Here is a 24,059-nt window from a genome sequence, read left to right as displayed (position 1 = left end):
TCCAACATAAAAGGAAACGAAGCCGCCAACGCCCTCACCCGAGCGCTCATTATCCGGGGGGTGGGGGGCGGCCTCAACCTAACTGGTAGGTCGAGACGCTCGCGACATACATCGAGGTCACAGAGCACTACAGATTAGGACGTCGGAAATAACCACTCCCGGGTAGGTACCTCACGTCCGCAGACGCAGTCACCTGGCGCCGCCTGCAAGCCAAGAACCACATGTCTCCCAGATGGAGATACCTCACGCAAACGGGAAATCCGAAGGACCAATTCTGCAGATTCTGCGATAAAATAGGAACTTTAAGGCATATCCTATCGGAGTGCAGCTACACCCCGGGATATAAATTATTCACGACGAAGAAGCATGGGAGACCGGGCTTCATAGCGAAGACCCGGCGGCACAGGCCAACATTGTCCGTCTGGCAGTTGAAGCGGCAAGCCGATTCGTCTATACTAACCCCTGCCTCTTGGGGTGACATTGGGCTCCCTGGATGCCTACGAGCGGTACCGGAGCTCCGGTGTCACCCCTTACGAACAATCAAAGTTTTCTCACTCACTCTGCTGTTGTGAAACGCATTGTAATTTCGTAACACCCCTTCGAAGCATTAGATGTTGAACACATGTTTTTTTTTTCTTTTTTTGCATGGCCTCAAGGATTTTCCTGCAAAGCATGATGCAATGATTAAAAAAGACACAGGAGCTGCTGAACCACCCATTGATGTCCAAGTTTGCGGACGTTATTGTGCTCCCGCTCAGTGTATTGCGTTGCAAAAGTATTTACTATTACCAGTTCGCTCAATCTACCATTCTCGCGAATTCCAGCGTGCTGTACGTAAAGCATGCGGCGCCATGTGATCTCAGAAGCATGCGAGCTTTGGCATACTGCGGTCACTACCATTTAAGAAGTGGTACATATCGTTCACAGGCTGAAATGCTTCATAAAAGCGTAGTTATTAAGCTGCGCAATTTTTTACCATTACAGATAAAAAGAGAAAGAAAGGCGGGGAAGTTATCCAGAGCGTCGGCTGGTTATCTTTCTTCCCCCGGCGAAAGCGGGAAAGAAAGACAAGAAGGAGAGAAGGAAAGTCAGCGTGCGCGAACTCTCAAATAAATGTTCACTAACGTATACGTTACCTTATGATGAATGTTCACTCACAGGCGCTCATCTAGTCCGGTTGTCCTTAAAAAGGACATCAGCGCTTTGGTGGTCTCGTGAATACTAGAGCTCTGCGGTCAGGGCCCTAAGATCTTTTAGCTTCCAGGAACCATCTCTCGTCTCAGCTGCTAAGGCTCATTCGCAGTGCATGTCACCGAGAGTTGTAGGTTGAACATTGGCAAAATGTATTCTATGGTCTCATTCCATGCGCAAGAGTTGCATATGGTGCTGTTGTCCATTCCGATAAGGAATGAATCAGCGTTCGTGAATGTACTTTTTTTTTCATTACAAATTTGGGGCTGGCTACGGGCGAACTCTTAAAAAAATCGTGGAATGGGCACATCAAGCAACGAATGAGTAAGCTGGTACAGGAAGCACATGAGTAGCCACTGATGATGTCTAGTTAGGCCATGAGCGAACAACGCCTATTGTGTTTAAGAGAAAGAAATATAATCGGGCTTCCACGCAATGGTGCACCCTCCCACAAAATAACTTAAAAAGTGCTGTACCGTTGGCTAGGCGTATTTTAGGACAGAGTTAGCTTTTTCTTTCATTGACACGGTAGAAACGTTGGGCACAAATGTGTTGCCGGTTACTACTTGTCTCAAGAAAAGTTAATGTTTTACGCACATTTGCTACCGTGCACTCCTTTACATTACTCTGATACTCTTGTATATGTTATATGCAAAGAAATCAATTAAATTCTTGGGTTTTACGCACCAAAATCACGACATGATTATGAGGCACTCCGTAGTGGATGACTACAGTATAATGTGGTCGAACCCAACGCATTGAACACATGCGTTTTTTATTTCGCCCCCGTCGGAATGTGGCCGCCACGACCAGCATTTTATCCCGTAACCTCGGCCTTAGCAACGCAAAGCCAAATCCACAACGGCGAGTAACGTAAATCAATCTGCACATACATAACATACTTAGTACAACGCATACCTGTATCACCTTCATACAACGAAAAAGCTGCGAAACACAATGGAAAAGACATGCGAAAGGAAAGGAGACGCCCTTTCCGTTCGCCTGTATTTTCCTTGGTATTTTGCTTCTTTTTCGTTCTATGAAGCATGTATCAAGTGGCTCAACAACAAGTTTTCATCAAAGTATATTACCTTCTGGAAGACAGCCGTCTGCACCAATAGTTGAGCTCTGGTCTGGCACCGGACGGAAAAGGTGACGCAGAAGCTGCACACGAGGCCCTCCGCGACACACGATGCTACCAGCAAGAGCACGGCTTGGTTGAAGGAGAGGCCGGCGCCACCGCCAGCGAGCAGGCCACTGTGCACACGTGACAGACAAGCAAACAAGGAAGAAGAAAATAAATTCCACGCCCTCGAACACTGTGTATGCATGCTAGACATCTGATAACATACCATAGCGGTCAACATAAGGTGTACGTTTCAATTCGCCACTATCCTGTTTGCCGTTTCTTGGTTCACAAACCTTTGATAGCGCACGTTCAGGTTTCAGTTTAGCAGGAACTAAAATAGTAGTTAAACATTTCAGGCTGAGTGCACTCTGCTAGTAGTAATTTGCATTTATATAAAATGAGGTGAAAGCCGACACACAAAAGCGTGTTCTGAAGAGTACCTTGTGTGTTGCGAGTCGCCTTAAACGGTTAAGTAGTTCAAGCCTTCCGTTCAAATTGAGCTCTTCAACGCGTAATTCGGAATCTCTGAGCGATCTTATGTAAACCATCAGCTGCATACATTCACTGATTTACTATTATTATTATTATTATTATTATTATTATTATTATTATTATTATTATTATTATTATTATTATTATTATTATTATTATTCGTGCATGGTATCCTCACCTGTCCTGAACTCCTTAGTTATATCATGTTTCGGATTCCGCGCAAGATCATCAGAGAACATAGACCTTTCCTTCTTCATTTCTGTCACCACCCACACTCAACCGTCCACATAGTACAGAGTCTTTATAACGCTTATTTTTATGATCTCAATTTTTTTTTCAGAACTGGTTGCCCTTTTTTTTTCCCGAGCTTTGCGTTGTTGTGTCACAGCTTCACATAATGTTTAACTGCCCTTCTCCCCTTCTTTTTTATTCACCATGCAAGTTGTTGCATGTACAATTTTTTTTCCAAACATGTCCATGTTAATTGTTTCTTTACTTGTATTCCACTGCAGATTTTTTGTTTGTTTTTAGTGTATGCGGGCGTAATCATTCAGACCTTAGGGTTTTTCCTGGGCACAGTAAATATATGATTGATTGATTGATTTTATAAGAACCTAGACCTCGGTGTTCTTACTTGGCACATGAATTAAATTATTTATTATTGATAAAATATTCCTTACAATTACTGTTAGCAGTAATATGCCAATGCAGCCGCAGGCGAAATGAGACGTTCGGCACTGTTGTATGACGTAACTGCGGTATACTCGCGTGCTCTGCACTTAAAATGATGCACCATCGTTATGGCGTTGCTTAAAGAGGACTCGTAGATAGAAAACTTGCCGCATCAATTAAGCGCCACATTGGATAGCATCCAGCTAACGGGCTTGAGCTGAATAAAAACGGCAAACACAACGAGCGAAGTGCCGGCTTACTTTTGGGCACAGCGTCGCCCGGCGTCAGTATTTTTCTTTTGCTCCAAGCGAGGTTCCTGTGATATCGCTGTCAAAATGTCAGCCATGTGGTTTCTGTTTCAGCCGGTACCCACAGAAAGCACATTTCAAACCACTGCTATGCAGTAAGATCATGCACCTTGCGTCTGGGCCCGCACCGTGCAGTTCGTGTCGCCGCAGCGCTGTCGTTTCTGTGGCTGGATCAAGTCTCATAACACTGATAATGACACCGGACTGCTTAGAGATAAACAAATGGCACAATGATTGCGCATACTTAGACAACACCCAAGGGAGTGTACCACAGAAAGCACATTTCAAACCACTGCTATGCAGTAAGATCATGCACCTTGCGTCTGGGCCCGCACCGTGCAGTTCGTGTCGCCGCAGCGCTGTCGTTTCTGTGGCTGGATCAAGTCTCATAACACTGATAATGACACCGGACTGCTTAGAGATAAACAAATGGCACAATGATTGCGCATACTTAGACAACACCCAAGGGAGTTTCCGCGTGAGTTTTTTTCCGCTGTGTTACACTCTCATTGTGATTCCCAGCCAACTCGGCTACTTCACCATCTTGCTTCAAACTTTTTTAAAATTAAGAATTTGGAATTTATTCTTACAATAAACAGAAAACTGTGTAGCGCTTCCTCCTGCCTCATATTTATCGGGTCTTTGATTTGGGAAAATCAAAGTTGGTTCATACCTAATTGGTGAGATCGAAGCGGTAAAATGACAGGAACAAAGAAGTGTGTGTGTGTGTGTGTGTGTGTGTGTGTGTGTGTGTGTGTGTGTGTGTGTGTGTGTGTGTGTGTGTGTAACCACGCTTCCATCTCTTCCCTGCTTTACTGTTGCTTCAATAGTCTAAACGTCTCTACTTATGTCGACCGCTACCATTTGCGACCAGCCTTGTAGTAAGGCGTCTTCCTTCAACATCAGCGCCATCAAAGTGTCGCGGAGCCACCTTCTCAACAGAAATGAGGCTGCCTCCGAAAAGGCGTATCGTTATGCACGCACCAGGGAAAAAATAAACGTTTTCAGTTAGGCGCTCCTTACGCCATGTCGCTCCCTCTAGCAGAAACGTCAAGGGTATTGAAGGATGTGTACTTACTGAAAAAGTGGAATCCGCAGCAGGATGGACAAATAGTACACGATCGCGACGGCGACCGACCACACTTGCTCTTGCCAACCGTGACGAATGAGCAACCAGATGAAATGATAAGGGCTGCGCACGCGTTGGCTGCAAAGCACGGTCAAGAAATTAGTTTTTAACCAAGGAAATAATTGCAGGAGACGTACTTTGTAACGATTGTTTTTCTTCTATTGCTTCGTCATCATCAGTTGCGTATAATTGCTGATCGGCGATCAGAGAGTTGTCCGAGCAAACAAACTGTAAATAAGGACTACTTCGAACCTCGCCTCTTTCAAAGCACCTGTGGAACCTTATAGTACTAGCCTCATTACGCTGCGCCTCACTTAACAAAATATTCGCAACAATTTTCTTCGGTGCTGGGCGGAATCTAGCCCTCGTCACACGGATTCCTCAAGCACGGCTGTCCGATGCGTTAGCACTGCGCCACGAGCGGCCGCAAGCAGCAATGGAATGAGCTGAACGTTAGCACCAGCGATCCCCGCATCTTGGAGGCCATGCGCAGACTGCATTAAGGAGACATTAGGAAACATTCAGGAGACATATACAAAAATGCTAGAATTAGAAACATGTATAACGTACCTTATTAAATCAAGCAGGCTAGTGGCTATTTGTCACCGCTCTGTTTCAAAGGGATGCTCATAAATCATCATCATCATCGAAGCGCGGCAAAGAAGTCCGTACCTAGCTCGTACTTTTTTAATGCGTAAGCATTCTGGGGCTACGCCCTTCGTAAATATGCCAGCCCGTCAATCTGTCCGTAACGCGTGATAGGATGCGCTCCATAGGTATCGATGAGGTCCTATGGGGGTAAATATGAGAACGCCTTATAACTACGTATGTGTACTGAGATAGCCGAAAAGTATGTTTACACACTATTTGACAAGTCCCAACTAGGGAGTTTCTGCAGTATTCTTTTTTTTTTATTTACATGATGTAAGACGTTGGCGCACAAACTCAGCGGCAGCTACTTCTTGGCTCTTGAATAGGTGGTGCATACAACATGAAGCTACAACAAATATGCGTTATCAAATACAAGCAAAAATAACACCACGGCATTACAAGTGCGCTCTTACAGCAATAATGCAAAAAAAATATTACACGAAACAGTGACATTAGAAATACTCTAGCAACAATGCGAATGACAATGACGCATTTCGCGGTGACACTGTGGTGCGTCACTACACTGCTGAATGCTATAGTGGCATTAAGAGCCAACAATCATCGCCAGGTGAGTTCTGCTAAACATTTCTTAGTCATGCGTTTGTGGCATAATGGTTTGAGCACCGGGCTTCTATGCGGGGGTCTACGGGTTTGAAACTAGTCATTTGCGATGTAACTTATGAACATGGTAATAATATTTAAGTTTTATGAATTTTTGTGAAATCGCCTGCGGAAGTTGGCATAACTGTGGTCCTTGAGAAGGATTACTCGAACAGGCGGACATTGCTTGCACAATAAATCAAAACACATATTTCACTAATTAACACAAACTCGCTAATTGGCTCCTTAATTGCCTACGGTACATATGGCAATTTACGAATTGTAGCCGGTCAGCTTGCGAGACGTATATATATATATATATATATATATATATATATATATATATATATATATATTGTGGGAAAACGGCTCGGGCCCGCGGTCCACGGCCAGAGCTCCAGTCCCGGCCGGCCCTGTCCAAGAACGCGCAGCCGCAGCTCGCGCGTTCCTCGCACCACTGTTAGCGCGTCCGTGAACTTCCTCGTCGACCGTTGGATCTTATCCACTATTCACGTCAGCGTTCCCACACTGCCCCTTTCTCTGCGAGGGCGTTGACGGCACTGGCAACACGGCGCTCGAACCCGGCGGCACGGCGGACGAGAGATGCCGAGTCGCCATGGGCGAAACGAAAGACACACACAATGAAAGACACACACACACACCGCTGCTCCGCGTCGCAAAATCACTCGCTCACTCCGCCACGTCGTCACAGCGAGCGCACCGCAAGGCACAAAACGAGGAGAGGCGACGAGTCGGCGATGGGTGGTGTAGTTGGTCGTCAGCACAACGGGTGCAAGCATTCACCAGCGGCATCCCTTCTTCCATGGCCAGCGCTTTTCCCCGCAGCGGCGCAGCGAAGGCTTTGACGGCACTGGCCCACGGTGGCTTGCAGCGACGGCATGACACTCCTACCGGCGGGCGAACCTTGGAGACTGATAATGCACCGAACGAGGATCGGCGGAGCCGCCAAGGCCGAGTCACCGAGGTCTTCCAGGAACCCGCAGGCCCTAAACCTGACTGGTTTACATGACGGACTCCTCGCGAAGATTGAGCAGACCCAGGTGGTGCCGCTTCAGAGTTGCGGTCTTGCAGGAACCAAAGGCCCTAAACCTTGTTGAGGTCTTGCAGGAACCGAAAGGCCCTAAACCGTCCCCTGGCGCACACCAGGTCTAGTTTTCTTCTCAGACCTCGTTCTGGTGAGTGCACGCAGCAGGTCGCCGGAAGGAGCCGCCGCCCGCTCAATGCCTTCCCACCAGAGACCACACCACACCGCACCAGAGAACCAGAGAACTACGCACCGAGGGACGGAGCCGCTCTTGAGGTGGTGTTGGCGCGATTGCGCGCATGATGTCACCTGCGCTGGCGATGCCCTTCTCGAACGGCGGAGCCGGGAGCTGCAGCAGCGCGTAGAAGACCACGCCACCACCAGGAGCCACGCCAGGCTGGATGACGGCGACGGAGGAGGAACCGGCGGAATCGCACGTCATCGAACGCCAGAGGTGCAGCTCGCACCGCGGAAATGGCCACGCGCCATGGCCGGGTTGCAGTCGCTACTAACCGTGGAACGGGTACCTCCAGCTTTCCCCACCATCATGGTCCGTCCCGGAAGCGTATTTCTATTTGCGCCCCCGTACAGCACTCGACCGCTGGCGCCGCGCTGCGCCGCTCGCGCGTACCACGTTTCTAGCCGCCGCCGTTGGAACGGAGGAGGCGTTGACGGAGAACACGCTGGGATAGGGGTGATTAGCCTGCTGTTAGGGGATCGGTGGTATTCCTAAATAAACGCATCATTGTTTTGATGATCCAAATATAATCTCACTATCAGGAAGGGAGCAGTCTACCTGACTGGAGCAGTATCTTTTTATTTGGGGTATTGCTACGCTGCGCTCCGCAACACCCCAAAGACCGCCGCTTCGCGTCGGCGCCCGGCACCACGGCTTCCGCCATGGCGCCGGGGTTCAAACGACCGCGCTGGCAAACAGAGAGGAAAACAAAAGGAAAAGCGTGATATTGAAAAAAAACGAGCCAAGGCAGGATTCGTACCCGCATACACATAATCCCGAGGCGAGCGCCGCAACCACTCGGCCATACAACCACAGTTCTAAACTAGGCAAGCATGCAAACCATATGATTGCGTTCGAGCGCCCTGGGCGAAAGCAACCACCTAAAAACGCGGTACGCGCGAGCGGCGCAGCGTGGCGCCAGCGGTCGAGCGCTGTACGGGGGCGCAAATAGTAATACGCGTCCCCGGAACGCAGCCGGGGCCCCACGTTACGGGCGCCAATGTGGGAAAACGGCTCGGTTCCACGGTCCACGGCCAGAGCTCCCGTCCCGGCCGGCCCTGCCCAAGAACGCCCAGTCGCAGCTCGCGCGTTTGCTTGCTTGCTTGCTTGCTTGCCTCCTATGCCATGGCGCAGACCCACCACGGGGGATTGGCCAAGAAGCCGGCGGTTAAACAGGTGGGTTGAAAGTATGCAATGAAACTAACTGATCCTCTCACCACTGTTCGCGCGTCCGTCAACTTCCTCGTCCACCGTTGGATCTTATCCACTATTCACGTCCGCGTTCCCACAATATGTATGTATATATATATATATATATATATAATCCGTAAAAAGTATGTAACTATGCGCTAAAGCAAATAGTATGGCATTTAATATCACTTGTGTTTTGCTTCTGCATAGCCGAGATTGATTCACCTATAAGATATCATACACGCCAGTAGTCCTACATCTGCCTATTCTGCACATGCGCAGTTCCACCCCAAGTATAGCACTTCACAGCACACTTTCCCGAGCGTATACTTACCTCTTCTTAATAAAAACTTGTGATTCGTCCTCATTGCTCTGGTAGCACCGCAGACGCCATGTCGACCTCGGTATGTCCTCCACGACGAGCTTTGTTTTGATCATCATGTTCCTTAAGTGTCTGTTTAATGAACGTGTAAAAACCACGTGAAAGAATGTAATCATTGTCAGATGAGATGTAAATAGGACTTATTTTTATGCTTAATCACTGCTTTTCGGCGTTTTCTGTATTTGGTGTCTGCAAGCGTTCCAATATTTCCAAGAGTTTGCCTGGAGCTTACCTTATCACTTTTCCGGAAAATATGAAGGTTCCCTATGAATACTGTAATATATATGCATGGCGTGTAGTGCCACGAAAGTAGAACGATTTCAGAGCATTGCTCCTCATTTTGCTTTTGGCGCTTACTCGCGTTGTTTTAGTTTGTGGAGCGCAATGTCTAGTTTAGGCTCGCCTGCTCCTGAGGAGCGAAGTCGGTTGCTCAGCCAATAAGCTTTACATAAAGTTTTTCATAGAAGTTGCCAATTCAAAAATTGCTTTAGATAGAAGTCAATACTATTTACATTCATATTGTTTATCAACGCGCTGAGACCATACTCATGAAATGACAGAAATACATCCGAATTCACAGTCTTTCCAAAGGTCCTTTTTTCTATTAACTATAAGGAGGTGGAAAAGGTTGTCCATGGAAGGTGGAGTTGCAACAGTAACGTCAAACTTTTTATTTTAATTTTTTGCTTCTTAATTTTAACGCGCTATGTGCGGTGTGCTCAAAGGGTTGCCAGTGCCGATAACCTTTTCTTTTTTGGTTTACTCTTTCGATTGAATATAAATGTTTTCTTTGTTATGTATCTATTACCTGAATTCATCTGCACTCCTTATTGTACCTTACCCTTTCACTGCAATGCCATAATTTGGCGCTGTGGGTATGCAATAAGTTAATACATAGGATGTGAAAAGTGTAACTTGGTTATTTTGCCCTAAAATCAAGAAAAACGCAGAATGTATGGCCATCCACGTATATATGTATATATATTTTTTCTTGTGAAGTAAAATCCCTGCTGCACTTTTAGTACATCATCTATGCAGTCCACTGAAGGTGGGTTACGGTCGGCTATTCACAATAAAAAACTGCGATAGGCCACTCAATGCTTGAGGCTCGACAAAAATATTGCTTCATTTTGAAGCTTGATCTATATTTGAAGCAGAGGTTGGCGTATATATGAAAGGGCTCTAGAAAAGTATTGAAGAGTCCTTTAGCCACAAAGATATGTGGTTCTCAAAATCAGACATTTTTTAATAAAATGCTCGCCTAACTAAATTTTTGTTTACTCACTTGTACACAATTGTCAGAAAGACCCTCGAAAACGGACAACAATAATCCAAGTCACGGCGCTTTGTTGGCTGCAGTAATGAAATGAGCAACAGAAATGTGTAAATGCTTGTCAGGCAAGTACTGTTCTGATAAATTGCCTTAATTTTTATTCGCGTATCCGCAATGACAAACATATTTCCTAAACCTTCTGGCATTTCCCAACTCTACAACTCATCTGCAGGGATAAATGGTAATTGGGAAATTACCTGTGGGCCATAGGTTCCGGTACAGCCACTATTAACTTTTAACCTGTCTGGTACATTTTGCAAAAATTGAAGCTTAAACATCTGCGTTGGTGTGTATCCCTTTGTTGTCGGAACATACGACCCGTACTACAGCCCTTAAGTCTGTCGGCTTCGTTTGCAGAAAAGCATTTGAATGTCTATTTTGGTGCCCTGTTTTCAAAGGTGCACATGCTGATAATCTACATTCACTATATAGCTCTTGATTTGTTGAGACTATTTATCACATTCAGCCAAACAAGTATGTGAAATCTAAGTTCTTTCATTGTTTTTGCAAACCAGCTCAACAATACCATTAGTCGTGCACCGGTGGCTTACTAACGCTTAGTGAACACGCAATTAAAAAAAATCTGCTGATCTCACGTATACGTGGGAGTTGGTTATAGGAGAAGTTTCCTTTTATTTTTACTGAAATGTCTTCACTCTTATGCAGCTCAAAGCTCGTAGCTCAATGCACGCTCTGATCAAATTCACATAACTTCTTTCTCCACACAAGGCTATCTTTGATGCTGACTTCGGCACTTTAACGCCTTCCCTACACACTTCACAATTATTGCGGAATACCAGGTGGACTTCAGCCCCCCTTTTAGGGGCCTATTATCTAGAAACCCTTGACCAATCAAGTAAACATGCCTTAACCTCCGACAGTTTAAGTTTCGCAGTTGAGATATGTGGCCCTAAGTGAATATTTAGGAGGCAATTACTAATTAGAGAACTTTGTTTATTAAGTCGGTCTGTATCATTCATGCTGGACTTCAGCTTAACGAACAATGCACCGCAACAAGTGCTGCTTCGAACGGGGAATTATTTAAAAGTGCAAAGCAGAACTCTGAAACCTTTATCAAGTTTCTTAACGAGTTGTGCCATTAACGTTCATTCTTGACACTTTGTTATTTCTGTGTGTTTTCTAACAGCTTGGTTTCTTTTTCATTTCCTTCTTCATTTCATGATTTCTAGTTTGTTTCTTATGCAATCATTTACCAATTTTGTGGTTTGCCCTTGAGAACCTATTTCGGACTTCATCACGAACTTGCGTCAATGCTTCCCTCGACTGTACAGATTTATTCTGTTGCCTGTTCTTCGTCCGTTCATTTACGTTCACATTTTACCAGGTCTAGATTTGTGATTGATTCCACTTTTATTGCGGTACTATATTTCGAAATTTTCTTTCATTGCTTGTTCTTCTGCAGGTGCTCCTTTACGTGCGCATTTGCACCAAGCGTAATAATGACCCACCGTATACATGTCACTGATTCAAACGAGCCAACTCTATAAAGTCCACCATCATGCTTTTCTTTCTAATTTATTTTATTTGTCACATGACAATTCCGTTTTTTCATATGACAATGAAATATTGTAGAAAAGACAGCGATAAAAGTGGACCGAGTTTCTAATATCGTCCAATAAGCAAATCGATCACTCAGCGTACCTCGAGCTCCTGCCGGACCATGGGCCTGTCGGCAAAGCCAGCAGTCAGAAAACTTCCCAAAGTTAAGTATGCGTAGCAGGTCAGAAGCATCGTTCGGTTCACAGTGTCCATCCGATGCATACTTTCATATGGCGTGAGCTGTAATACAGGAAGAAAAAAGAAGACAAAAGAAGTTTCAAATACCGACGTTGAAGCGTGTGCGACAGTGTAGCGTCCGTGAAATTTTTTTGCCTGTGAATAACCCGAAAAATAGAGCATGCCCATTATTTGATTTAGGGACATTTTCCTACATTTCTGTCCGAAACAAGCTATATGAGTGACAAAATTTTATCGAATCACTTATTTGCACAAACTGCGCATTGGGGAAGCCCCGTCGCTCAATTGCTTATACCTGCCATATGTTCAGGTACTAAGTGAAAGATAGCTGGGTGTCATTTTACCTCACTGATATAAAAAGTGGAATGACGTCAAGAATATTTCACAATAGTACGGAATTCATAATAGCAATTTCAACGCCAGTTTCGCTGCCTATCATAGTGGTTCAGGTATACAGTGATTTCCCGTGTTATGTTAATAGCGCATTACATACCGTGTGTTTCAGCGAACACTTTCAAAATATTTTATAGGTTGCCTGTGGCAGATATCACAATTCTAGTTAATGAGTTGGTCTACTCGAAACGGGGGACATTATTTGCACAAGAAATTTAAATGCATAATCGACTAATTAACTAAACATCACTAATTAGGTTTTCATCTAAATACGTTATGGCCCATATGGCAATTTATCAATTGTAGCTGTGGAGTTCACAAGGAGGCTCCATTGGGAAAGAATTCTCAGTATGACCAGTTTCGAGATATCACTTCCCGAACTTTGCGGAGAAATGTATGTCAATGCATGCAAATGTACGTACTAACTATAGCCGTGGTTAGTAGACAGTTTTGGCTAAACATCGCGCTTCTGGCTTCAAACGCCTTCGCGACTTTGTAAACTCGTCCTTTCAAAGACAGGAGTCTTTTATAAATTATTATATAAGCACTATAAAGTTGTCCGGCGGCAGGATTCGAAAGCATGACGTCTAGTACAGAAGCCCGATATTGAAACCATTACGCTACGGACGCTTTCATTTTTTTCTTTCATAGTATTTATTACGAATAGAAAACATACATGCGTAAGGTATTTACATAGTGGTCAAAACAGCCATAGCCGCGTCTGCAAGCACAGAGCAAATGCTTCACAGTATAATAGTTACAACCACCAGTTCTCTAATAAAAGTTGCAGTTTAGCCCGAGATGCGAAGCATCAATTGCGGTAAGAAATTAGTAGAGAGCTATGCGAAGCAAGGATAGTAGTTTAATGGGAAGGAACAGGATGTAAACATTCGCTTACTAACTAAATAGACAAGCGCAGTGTCGCGCGCGCAAAGGTGTACATGAACACATCTCGCTCGATGACCCGGAAACTCACTGTGAAAACGCCGGAGTGAGAAATCGCGCCAGCAGCAGTGGGCAAATTGGCCTTTGCGCTGTCTCTCGTCTCGCTTCAACGCGAACTAAACGTCGAAAGCACAGCACATACGAAACTACCAGCACTTGGCGCATGCACTTTGCTCCTATCGCAGATAGCTTTGAAGATGAGGTCCACGCGACCGCGCACTTCGCCCACGTCGCATATCGCTTTCAAGATACGGCGCTCGCGCGGCCGCGCTAGTGAGCAGCAGCCGACGGAGCAGAACGCACCCCCCTCCCTCCCCGTCGCCTCGCCGCCGTGCCTCGCCACCGTAAGAAGACCGCGGGTTTCCGGCCTGCCTTCCTGCTCACCCTCGTACGCATTCACTCGCACACACAGCGTACGGTGCCCGGCGACGATTTTATCACCGTTGGACTTTATTCGGAACCTCACGGCGACGACGACGACGCAGAAATGCGCTTAGGGTGTCCATATAATTGCTATCGCAATAAAAGAAACAAAAGGATACACTTCATCAACAATAGGTACCAGTCCAGTTGGAAGTCTCTTTGATGACAAAAGCCTTTGAGTTGCGAAATCATTGAACGAAATCTGACGGTGAAGATACAATTGCTTGTGCATTCCGATCTAACATGCGAGTTTCCATAAAATGTGCAACGCCATAAGTAGCAGTATGTCAAAAGGCCCATCTTAATATTTCGGTGGCATAAGATATCGTATGGTATGAGGTTTTACATAAATATCCTTTTTAAAAGTCCTTTGGAGAACGTCCCAAAACAGGATGGCGTCCTTGCAGTTAATAAAGCACTGTTATACAGTTTCTTGTACATTATAGAGACGACAGTTAATCGAAGATACAAAAATTCCTTTCCTACTTGACCAGGCTTTAACAGGTCGCTGGTTTCAGTTTGGTTTCAGTTTGCACTTTGTTAAAAAATGTTTTGGAGTTTAGAGAAATAGGAATTTTACAGACTTGTGCAAACGCGTAAATCCCAGGTTAGCAGATGTACACTGATCGGCATAACGTAAATTGAAAAAAGCCTATCAATTAGAATTTTATAAATATGTTTCCATGAGATATACAATAAGTATTCATTAGAGAACCTCACTGCCAGAAAGCGCATTAAGATGTATACATCACAAATGAATCCCTGCAAATATGGCCATGAAGCAAGATTTCCCGAAATTACTCAATTTGGTAAAAAGCTGACGAGATTAACTTGCGAGAACGCCCGAAGTAATGCCTGAAAATAGTTGCAAAAAAGATGAAACGTGACACTAATTGTCTAGCATAAAGGTAGACCGGTCCAAGTCCGCCTACACTGACTGGTCTGAAATCATTTCCATGCCTCATTGGCACATAAGCTATTGAGCACATAAAGATTGCAACAATTAGGTAGAACCACTGAATGTAAGCCCTGGAACAATGAAACATTTGCCGCACATAGAAGAGATTTTATGCGTAAATAATTTGTTTGCTTTAGCTCTGCCAAAGATGTTTGGGAAGAACACCTTAGGGTTGGTACACGTTCTCCAGTAATGTGCGCTTGACTTATATGCATGCAACGCAACACCCAGGTATTTTGCTGGCTCACAAGACCACCAATACTAGCGAACTGCGTCCGCTTAATGATTAATCAGCCCCACACTTTTAGCAGAGTTCATCCATGACCAGTGGTGGTGCCGAATTCCGATATCTTGGACCCCACAGTTCTGATACTGGACTTCTCCGCACAATAGGAAGCGAGGTCAACGTCAGCATATGCCAGTATTACCTCTGTTTCAAGAACACTGAAACTTTGAATATTACTAGAGTGTATTACTTTTAAACACAGTGGTTCTAAGTAAAGGGCAAAAAGTAATGGCGGCCGTGGACTACCTTGCCTCACAGAGGGACGAATGGAAACAGGCTTGGACGATCGATAAATAAGCCGATCTATCGCTGAAAACATCGGCAGTGGTCGTTTATACCGATCCAATGCATTTTGTATTCTTATCATCTGTTGCGCCAAGTGCTAAATCCCAACCATAAGGCAACGTAGCCTTGTGAGTGTCAATGACTAAAGCCAGAAAAACGGAAATTTAAATGAGCCGTTATCAAATGGCGTCCCTTAGCTGCGCATGTACGACAGGTTATCGCGGCCGCCATAGGCGTAAGGTTTTCATTATTCCGGGGGGGTACCTGCTTCTCGAGCCTCACCCATATACCATGTACATAATTGTGACGAGGTTTATTGGCTCTGTAGAATGAGAGCGGCTAACACAGCGGCCAAGTAGAAGCAAGAGTCCCAGCAAAAGCGGCGAACCCCCGTGCCTAGCGCTGGTGATGATTGGCCAGCGTTCACCATCTTCACTGCGATCTTCACTGCGATTGCCCCTGGGAACGAAAAGGAGCCGCCCTGGCGACCTAAGAGTTCACCACGATGAGCGAGTCTTCGAATGTTTTCAGGCGCTGCACGCGGACAATATCTAGTTGTTTCCGGCAGGCGCAAGTCTGAAGACAGCGTGACTAGTTTGATGACGTAATTAACGGGAATGTGCGCTCGAAAATGGGGTACGTGCCTTCATACTTGGGAAGTTATTTCGAAGAAAGACCAGCTGCATTGGCGTGAACTGACAGCCACACAAGCCTACAAGAAAGGATAGTGGCCGCGTCGGTGTTGTCGGGGCGGCTGCTCTTCTGGGGCTCCTGGTCAGATGAAGTTAAGTCCCGTGCGAGTTCGCGTCTCGCAGCGGCAGAAAAGGGCGCACACTGGGCTGCGCCAGGCCTGTACGGAAGGAATGTGTCGATAGTGTGCGACGGATGGTGGCCGTGTAATAAGAAATATGGCGGAAAATCAGTGGCGTTCCGTATCGCGGTGTTGTATGCGTAGGTTACAAAGGGTAGAATGAAGTCCCGAATTACTGTGGTCAGAGGCGACATACAATGTAAGCATGTCTGTCGCCAAGCGTACGGCTGAAGCGTTCAGTGAGCTCGTTGGTTTGAGGGTGGTAGGCGGTAGTTGTTCGTTGAACAACACGGCCCTGATCGACGATGGTCTTAACGACTTAGGACAGAAAGACGCCCCGTTATCACTGTGCAGCATTGTCGTGCACTCATGCCTGCAGTGGATGCCCGCCATAAGCGCTGATTGTGCCCACGGACAAAGATCACATGATAGGAAGTGCTAGCTTAGTAGTGCCCTGTATGCGCACCAGCCCAACCATTACGAACGGTTAATTACGGGCAATACGTTTCCCAGGCCATTTAGGCACCTCCTTCACGTGCAGACCTTCATGAAGAAGGCCTCCACGCATTTGTTTAACCATAAAATGCTGTAGGACAAACTGTGTGGTCAAAGAAAGAAACTCACCGCCCAAGCACTCCGTACAGATGGTAAACCAGCGAAGCTGAAACGTGCGGCCCCGGTGTTCAGCAGTGGGTTAATCCCAACGCTGTATTGACGCGTTTCTCAATTATTGGTTACATGTTTGTGTTTCTAGTGCAACGCAAGCGCCAATGGCGGGCGGATGCTGCTAACTACGACGCCGAGCTAACTCGAGATATCGAACGCATGCGACAATGGCGAGCCGAGGAGGCGGCGTTGCGGACAGAGCAGCGTCAACGTGGCAATGGCGGGAACGCGTTCACCGGAGCGTTGCGCGTGCTTGGGTGCGACGTAAAGAATGACGTAACTGACGGCGCAGCCAATGGAGACCTTCATCGAAACATGTGGCGAACGGTTTTTCGTTTCGCCTAGCCATGTACAGCTTTCGCAGTAATACAAAAGTGAGACATAGACTCTGCAGCTTGTGCCATTTCACAGCCTCCTCCTTTCAAGACCCGAGTCGCAGCATGAATAAGTGGTAACTTTGATTTCTTGCATTCTAAATCAAATCTCAACTATATGACAGTGAGTTCACATAAAAGAAATTTTTCCATCATTGTTCCATTTAATCGAAGCTTGCAAGCACCCCCTGCCACGATTTCTTGATGACGAGTAAGGAAAGTGGGTTATCGGATTAAAAAAAATTGCTATAACTTCCCCAGCTTGGTTAAACGTACCTGTTCCGTGCATTCAGTGGTGGTGCCTTCAAGTATGTCGCCTACCAGCGTGGTCAAGATAATGCCGTGCACAGTGCAGATGATCCATGGCGCACTTTGACTGCGCAGCCTCCGCACAAGGAATACCACAACCATAAATACCTGTGAAGAGAAAAAAAAAACTGTTTTCCTTTATGGAGAATAGCAGGCTGGGCAAGATTGTACTGGTTCATGTTTTGAGGTTAGCGCTATAACTGACCCGAAACACATGCCTCTTCCGTTGTACTTATTAATTAATTCATTCATTATTAATTTTTATATATCTTTTTATTTATTTATGCGTGGTGTGGAAGCCTGAGATAAGAAACGGCCTGCAGAGAAGTGTTGTGATCGGGGAGGCACGCGAAATTTATGGCAAAGCTTTTATCAGTTCCATGTTCTGTAGAATGATGCTTACTTCAAATATATTAGACGTTAGAGGACGTTACACTTCACGTCGGTCGCCTTTGTAGCAAAAATATATTATTGAAAGATGATAGCATAGCGGTTTCCATACTGGTGTGGTGTTATCGACAAAAGCGCACTCATTCTATAAACGAGTGCGTGTATATCACGCTTTGCAGACTGAATTAACAGGGTAGAAAATTTAACAAGATATAACTTACAGTCTCTGCGCAGAACGTGCACGTGACGAACAAGTCGAAACAGAGCATGGGGCTCCACGTTGCCCACAAGCTGCCGATGTGGATGAGGTGGCATACTAGCCTAACGAGCACAGCGCAAGCACCAACGCACGTCACCTGCAATAGAACAGTACATAGTGTTTTGCCATTGCGTGATACGTGATACGGAACCGATATACCGGATACGTTACATCCACTGCGCATGTGCTCCTTTGCCACTGACTACAGGCGCCGGTTTCCGTGACTGCGTTAAAGCATGACAGCACAAAGACCAGCCCAGACCAGAGGAAGCTAATTCTTGCCGAATTGGGTAGCGCTCTTCGTCACTGCCTCCTGTCACTGGCTTATACCTTTACACATTGATGCTAACAATTTAGCTTGCGTTGACGATCAAAAGGCTACCAAATTTGTGCACATTGCGTTTTTTCTCCTTTTTTCGGTCGAATATGACGAAATGATACGCGAACTTTGCGGCCAACCAATCACGGGACCGCAAGTTGGCTGCCAAAGACCTCCGACGTATGTTGCTGCTGCCTGCGTGGAAAATGTATTTTTACACTTAACATACTGAATAATCTAATGTAGGAGCTGTTATGAAGTTGCATAAATCTCAGACATACCACACTTAACAGCGAGTAAACACGACCTGCTCAATCTGTGTCGCAGAGTCCCTTAAAGGACTCCTCACAAGGCCCCAGTGCAATATTTAGTTATACACTGCAAGTGCTAAAACGCCGTCTAGGGATCGTTTTAGCGAAATAATTCGTTTTTTCAACTCGGTTTATGCGTGGAAAATATTTGATGCAGGGATTTATGCACCCCCTCCCCAACACTCCTCTAACACTTTAACAGCTTTAAATACTGGCATTGTGCCATGTATGTTCTACTGAAATGGTTCATTCGGAAAAATACGTGAGCTGCGATTGCCGCGAAAATAACAATGTAGCGCTGATGACGAGTCCGTTTCACCAAAAATTTCGGTAGCATGTTAGACTTCTGTAACACGTAAAGGCTGAAAGCCTGCTGCACGCGTGGTAATGCATTAAGTTATACGATCGGAGGGGCCAGACTTCTTGCAAGACATACGAGCCGCAGTGTGAAGTAAACGTATGGCGCTGTAGGTCGACCTCCTCAAAGACACATGCGAGCACCTAATGCACTCCCTAAAGGTTCTTTGTTTCTTTATTTCGTTCTTTCTTTCTTTCCTTCGTTCTTTCTTTCTTTCGTTTCTTCATCAATATTCAGCCATTATATCTTTGCTTGCTTTTGGGGTATGAGAACGTTGGAATGAGCCATTCCTGATGATGATTATTTTGCATAATTTTTTTCGGCTATGAGCCATTGCTGGTGATGATATTTTCGTTTTGTCTACTTTTTAAAGCGAAGCTTTATATGTATAGGGGAAATCGTGTATGGCTGGGCGAAATCGCCTGTGTACAGAAACCTACCATCACCAACGTTGGCTCGAGCATCGTCGTCTCTACCGCAGCTTCACTTCACTTTATTACCTTAAAGGCCCCCAGGGTTGCGGTTAACTGGCTCGTTGGCGCCCCTTGTGTTTCGCTGGCGCCAGTGCTCAGCACGCGCTCATGCCACTGCTTCCGCGTTCGTCGTCGTCGTCTTCTTCCACAGCTGGCTGTGGTGCCGCTCATCATTCCAGCGTAGAATTTCACTTCTCTTCTGTCGTCGTAATGAGGAAGCCGCGTTTACGGGGGTATGAGCCATTGCTCAAAGGGGTATGAGCCATTGATTGTCTTACGTAACGGACAGATTTAATTTGGAAGTAATTTAATTTCGAAGAATCGCAAGTAGCGATGGCGGGCTAACGCTGCTAACCACGCTGCCGATCAAATTCGAGACATCGAACGCAAGCGACAATGGCAGACTACGGTGAAACCGTCAGTGACGTCGTTCTATCCATGGCAGCCGAACGGTTGTGCAACCTGGTAATTGAGAAATGCGTTAATGAACCCTGGGGATTAACCCAGTGATAAACACCGGGGCCGCACGTTTCAGCTTCGCTGGTTAACCATCTTGACGGAGTGGAAGGGCCGACCAATTTTTCGTATCGCTAGACTACTCGCCGCTTTTTTCAGGTATGAGCCATTGCAACGAGCCACCTCAAGGCTCCCACCTTAAAGATCTACTGAAGCTAACTGGACGATGCAACCGTGTAGGCAGTACTGGAACTCTTTATTGTACAGTGAAGTAGGGGGATCTTACTACCGGAATTCAAGCATGCGGAGATCACGCTGATACCAAAGCCGCGAAAAAACGCCCTGCCTGGAGAATCTAAGACCCATTTCGCTCACGTCTTCCCTCGGTAAACGGATGGAACGCGTGATCTTAGAGAGGCTACAGACGCATCTCGGAGAACCTCAACTGCTGCCGAACACGATGTTTTGTTTCCGGCCCAACTTGTCAGCTCAAAACGTGCTTCTGCAGCTAAAAGAGAAAGCAATGAATGCAGCAACGGCGTGCTGCCCGGAAGCAATTTTCGCACTAGACCTAAGGGACCCTTGACAAAGTGGGGCACGAAGCCATACTAGCTAATCTCAGCGACACGAATAGCGGCCGACGCACTTACAGCTACGTGATGGCTTTTCTCAGAGATCGTACAGCCAAAATAGGGCTGGGAAATGTGAGGTCGCAGCGAGTAGACACACCGAATAAAGGAACGCCACAAGGAGCAGTGCTGTCACCGACAATTTCCAACGTGGCCATGATGACACGTTGACACGATGATGCAGTCGGTTGCCTGGAGACAACTGCAGTTTAATGCATACCCCAATCTGAGTTTACTCAGCAAAATCTATCCGGCAACTTATGACAATAAATGCCCGTTATGCGGGGAACACGCGACGCTTTACCACGTTACATGGGCTTTCCAAAAACCAAAAGTAACGCTAGTACACAAAACACGAACACCGGAGCAGTGGGAGGCTGCGCTATCCTGCTCGAAGCCTGAAGAACAGCTCATGCTGATCGACAGAGCTCGCAAGATGGCAAAGGCCACAGGGGCCCTGGACTGAGGGCTCCACCTACGCCGGGAAACCTCCTTTGTGAAAATAAAGTTTTTCATTCATTCATTCATTCATTCATTCATTCATTCATTCATTCATTCATTCATTCATTCGGAGTGAGTCATAGTTCTGAAGGACTCGCAAATGGCATGCAGAAATGTTTTCAGGGCCAAAATTTCCTGGGCCACACATTGCATTCTGAGTGGAGCGCACAAGCTCCCATCGTATATGCAAATGGTGTGGACTCCGGGGCATGAGTCCTTACGCGGCAATCAGCAGGCACACACCTACGTCCGATTGCATGCACAGTGAGAGCCGCGAGAGGGCCGCGCCGAGCACTCCTGTAAAGTTTACTCTCTTTCACTCTCTCTCTCTCTGCACTGAAGCTAAACATTTTCGTTAGAGAAAGTGTCGGCCATTCGTTAATTGGGACAAAGCAAAGGCGGCGCACCACTCTAAAAATTATTTACAGACGAAAAGCTTAGTGATTTCGGCCCCCTGGAGCGCCACTTGAATGCAGTTCTATGATGGACAATGGCTCTTACGAGAATTCGTGCGTGAAATATGTCATAGCTCCTTAACTTATTGCTGGTTCTCCCTCCCATTAGTACAACTGAAGTTATGCCTCTATTATGTCGGTTCTATTTCATGGCGGACATGACCTTGGAGTTTTATAAATATTGTCCCGCATGTCCTGATGCACTGGACAGGAGTAAAAAAGTGAGGTGTCTTTTGTTTACATATCTTCAAAATGCAAAAAGAAGCTATTGTGCGCGTGCTGGAGCATTTCACGTATCCTAAGTGCGCGCGAAAACTGCCTGGCTTTGCGAATAGCTTTTCGTGGCTCCACGAAATGGGCCAGGTGCCTTCCAAGGCAATAACAGGGGAAAATAAACCTTAAGTCTGGGCAAGTACATCATTCTTTAGAAATTCAAGGATCAGCATATTTCAACTAGAGCTATAGCTTTACGTGCGGTCACAACCCAACACGATCAATTGAACCCCACTTACAGCAAGCACTGTCTATTCAAGAGAAAAGCGCAATGTAACGGTGCTGCGTCGCAAGAGTAACTGCAGTCTACATAATGTAGACGGCGCTTGGGTGGCTTTTTGCGTAAGCGTGACAGTGGTTTCTTAGCCTGTGATTATGTGGCCCATCATGTAAACCGTGCTGGAGAACAGACATGCTCACACGAGGTGACCGCTCATTGCGCGCATTACTCGAGAGTTTGTCTTTTACAATTTCAGACCACACAAGTTTCGACTTGTAGCAACAGCCTTACCTATTACCGCCACAGCAGATAAGTGTTGATAAATCGGTACATGAAATAAAGGGACTGTATGCTCTTCTGCGATAATCGTAGACTGTATGACATCTTTATTACTATCTTTATAAGAGAGTGCATATACATACTAGTGACTGTGCAAGCACAGTCATCATTTATCTTAATGTTTGCAGTACTGTCCCTCGAAGTTCAGTGGTAATTGAAAATATATTACATATTCGCACGGATAAAGTGTCACGCTTCTGTGGCACTTTTGTGAATGATCTTCTCTTTCTTTTTTCAATGTTAACAGAATTTTATTCACCACCATGGAATTTATAACAATTATACTACTCGAGTTAGATTGCAAGAGGAGGCGGACATTACTGTGTGCTAGAAATCAAAACTGATAACATAGTAAATCACGAAATTTCACTAAAATGCTTTAGACTAATTAGATTAGAGTAGGAGCAGAACTTATAGTTTGGCGAGTTGGTACGTACTAATGGTGAAATTTGCAGCGCGCACAATAGACAAGGACACAGTTAATGTGGACAGACGAGCGCTTACTGACAACTGTTTATTTTTGGAAAGGGAATATAAATGCACCAGCCAACTGCACTGAGCATGTGCATGTGAATACGGATTGAACACTTTGTAATCTGTTTATCAGATGACTCGTTTTGCACATGCTCAGTGCAGATCGCTGGTACATTTATGCTCTGTCTCTTTCCAAAAATAAACAGTTGCCAGTAGGCGCACGTCTGTCCACATTCACAGTGTACTTGTCTATTGTGCGCGCTACACATTTCACCATGAATATATTAAAGTATATTTTACTTACGAATAGACGGCAGTCAGTTTGCGTGGCATATCCGCTTGAAATCAGTTCTGAGGATGACCCAAGTTCTGAGGCACGCGTTCGCAAAGGGTGTGAGTAAATGTATTGGTATTCCAGTTATATGTATCTTAATATGCATACTAAAGCGTTTTAATTAAAACATGACTGGAAGTAGCGTGAACATCTGCGCCAGGCTTCAGTCTGGCGCAAGCGTTTACTCTAGTTCAAACTAGTACTCGCACTCGTTTTCAAACTAGCGCATGTGCCTTGAGAACTCACTCGCTTCAATGCGTTAATTCTAATATGTACTCTCAACTATGATTGGTGAAAAGGATTATTAGTAATATTTTAGTAATTATTAAATTATGCAATTTCGATTTTTCTAGCTACCAATGTGCACATCTTTTAGTAATCCAGATCAATGATTAGAATTGTGCTATCTGCCACAGACAACTGACAACTGCTACCTGCCACAGACAAAAATAAAACACTTGGTAGACTATGATGCACGCTTTCGTACTCCAACGCAAATCGACAATAACTGAAATATTGGCTCCTTGATTCTTTGCTTATTAGAAGTGAAATATGATAGCAGTCTAATTTACGGTATACCTCGTTTGGGTTGTTGAGAATGTCGTCACATATAAGAAAACGTAGAATACTCCCTATTAGTTGTCCTTGATACCATTCAAAGAGAAATGTATTGCGAACAACGATCTACCAATAAGACAG

The 24,059-nt window shown here is 45.5% G+C and overlaps 2 protein-coding genes across 2 annotated transcripts in view; both read right to left on the bottom strand.

The window, feature by feature from the left end:
• Window positions 1–9,098, bottom strand: part of LOC125947487 (ATP-binding cassette sub-family C member 6-like) — a 30,402-nt gene extending 21,304 nt beyond the window's left edge. Inside the window, exons 1-3 of the mRNA XM_049672297.1 lie at window positions 8,981–9,098; window positions 4,871–4,999; window positions 2,283–2,448 (exon numbers count right to left, since the gene is read on the bottom strand). Coding sequence (XP_049528254.1) covers window positions 2,283–2,448; window positions 4,871–4,999; window positions 8,981–9,087 — 402 coding nt within the window. The 5' untranslated portion in view covers window positions 9,088–9,098. The remainder of the gene's footprint in view (window positions 1–2,282; window positions 2,449–4,870; window positions 5,000–8,980) is intronic.
• Window positions 9,099–12,014: 2,916 nt separating this feature from the next.
• LOC125947674 (uncharacterized) overlaps window positions 12,015–24,059 on the bottom strand; it is a 94,991-nt gene continuing 82,946 nt past the window's right edge. Inside the window, exons 2-4 of the mRNA XM_049672889.1 lie at window positions 18,181–18,315; window positions 17,537–17,677; window positions 12,015–12,161 (exon numbers count right to left, since the gene is read on the bottom strand). Coding sequence (XP_049528846.1) covers window positions 12,015–12,161; window positions 17,537–17,677; window positions 18,181–18,315 — 423 coding nt within the window. The remainder of the gene's footprint in view (window positions 12,162–17,536; window positions 17,678–18,180; window positions 18,316–24,059) is intronic.

The sequence above is a fragment of the Dermacentor silvarum genome, chromosome 8 (genome assembly GCF_013339745.2).
Source record: "Dermacentor silvarum isolate Dsil-2018 chromosome 8, BIME_Dsil_1.4, whole genome shotgun sequence".
NCBI lineage: Eukaryota > Metazoa > Arthropoda > Arachnida > Ixodida > Ixodidae > Dermacentor > Dermacentor silvarum.
This window is presented reverse-complemented; position numbering and strand designations above follow the sequence as displayed.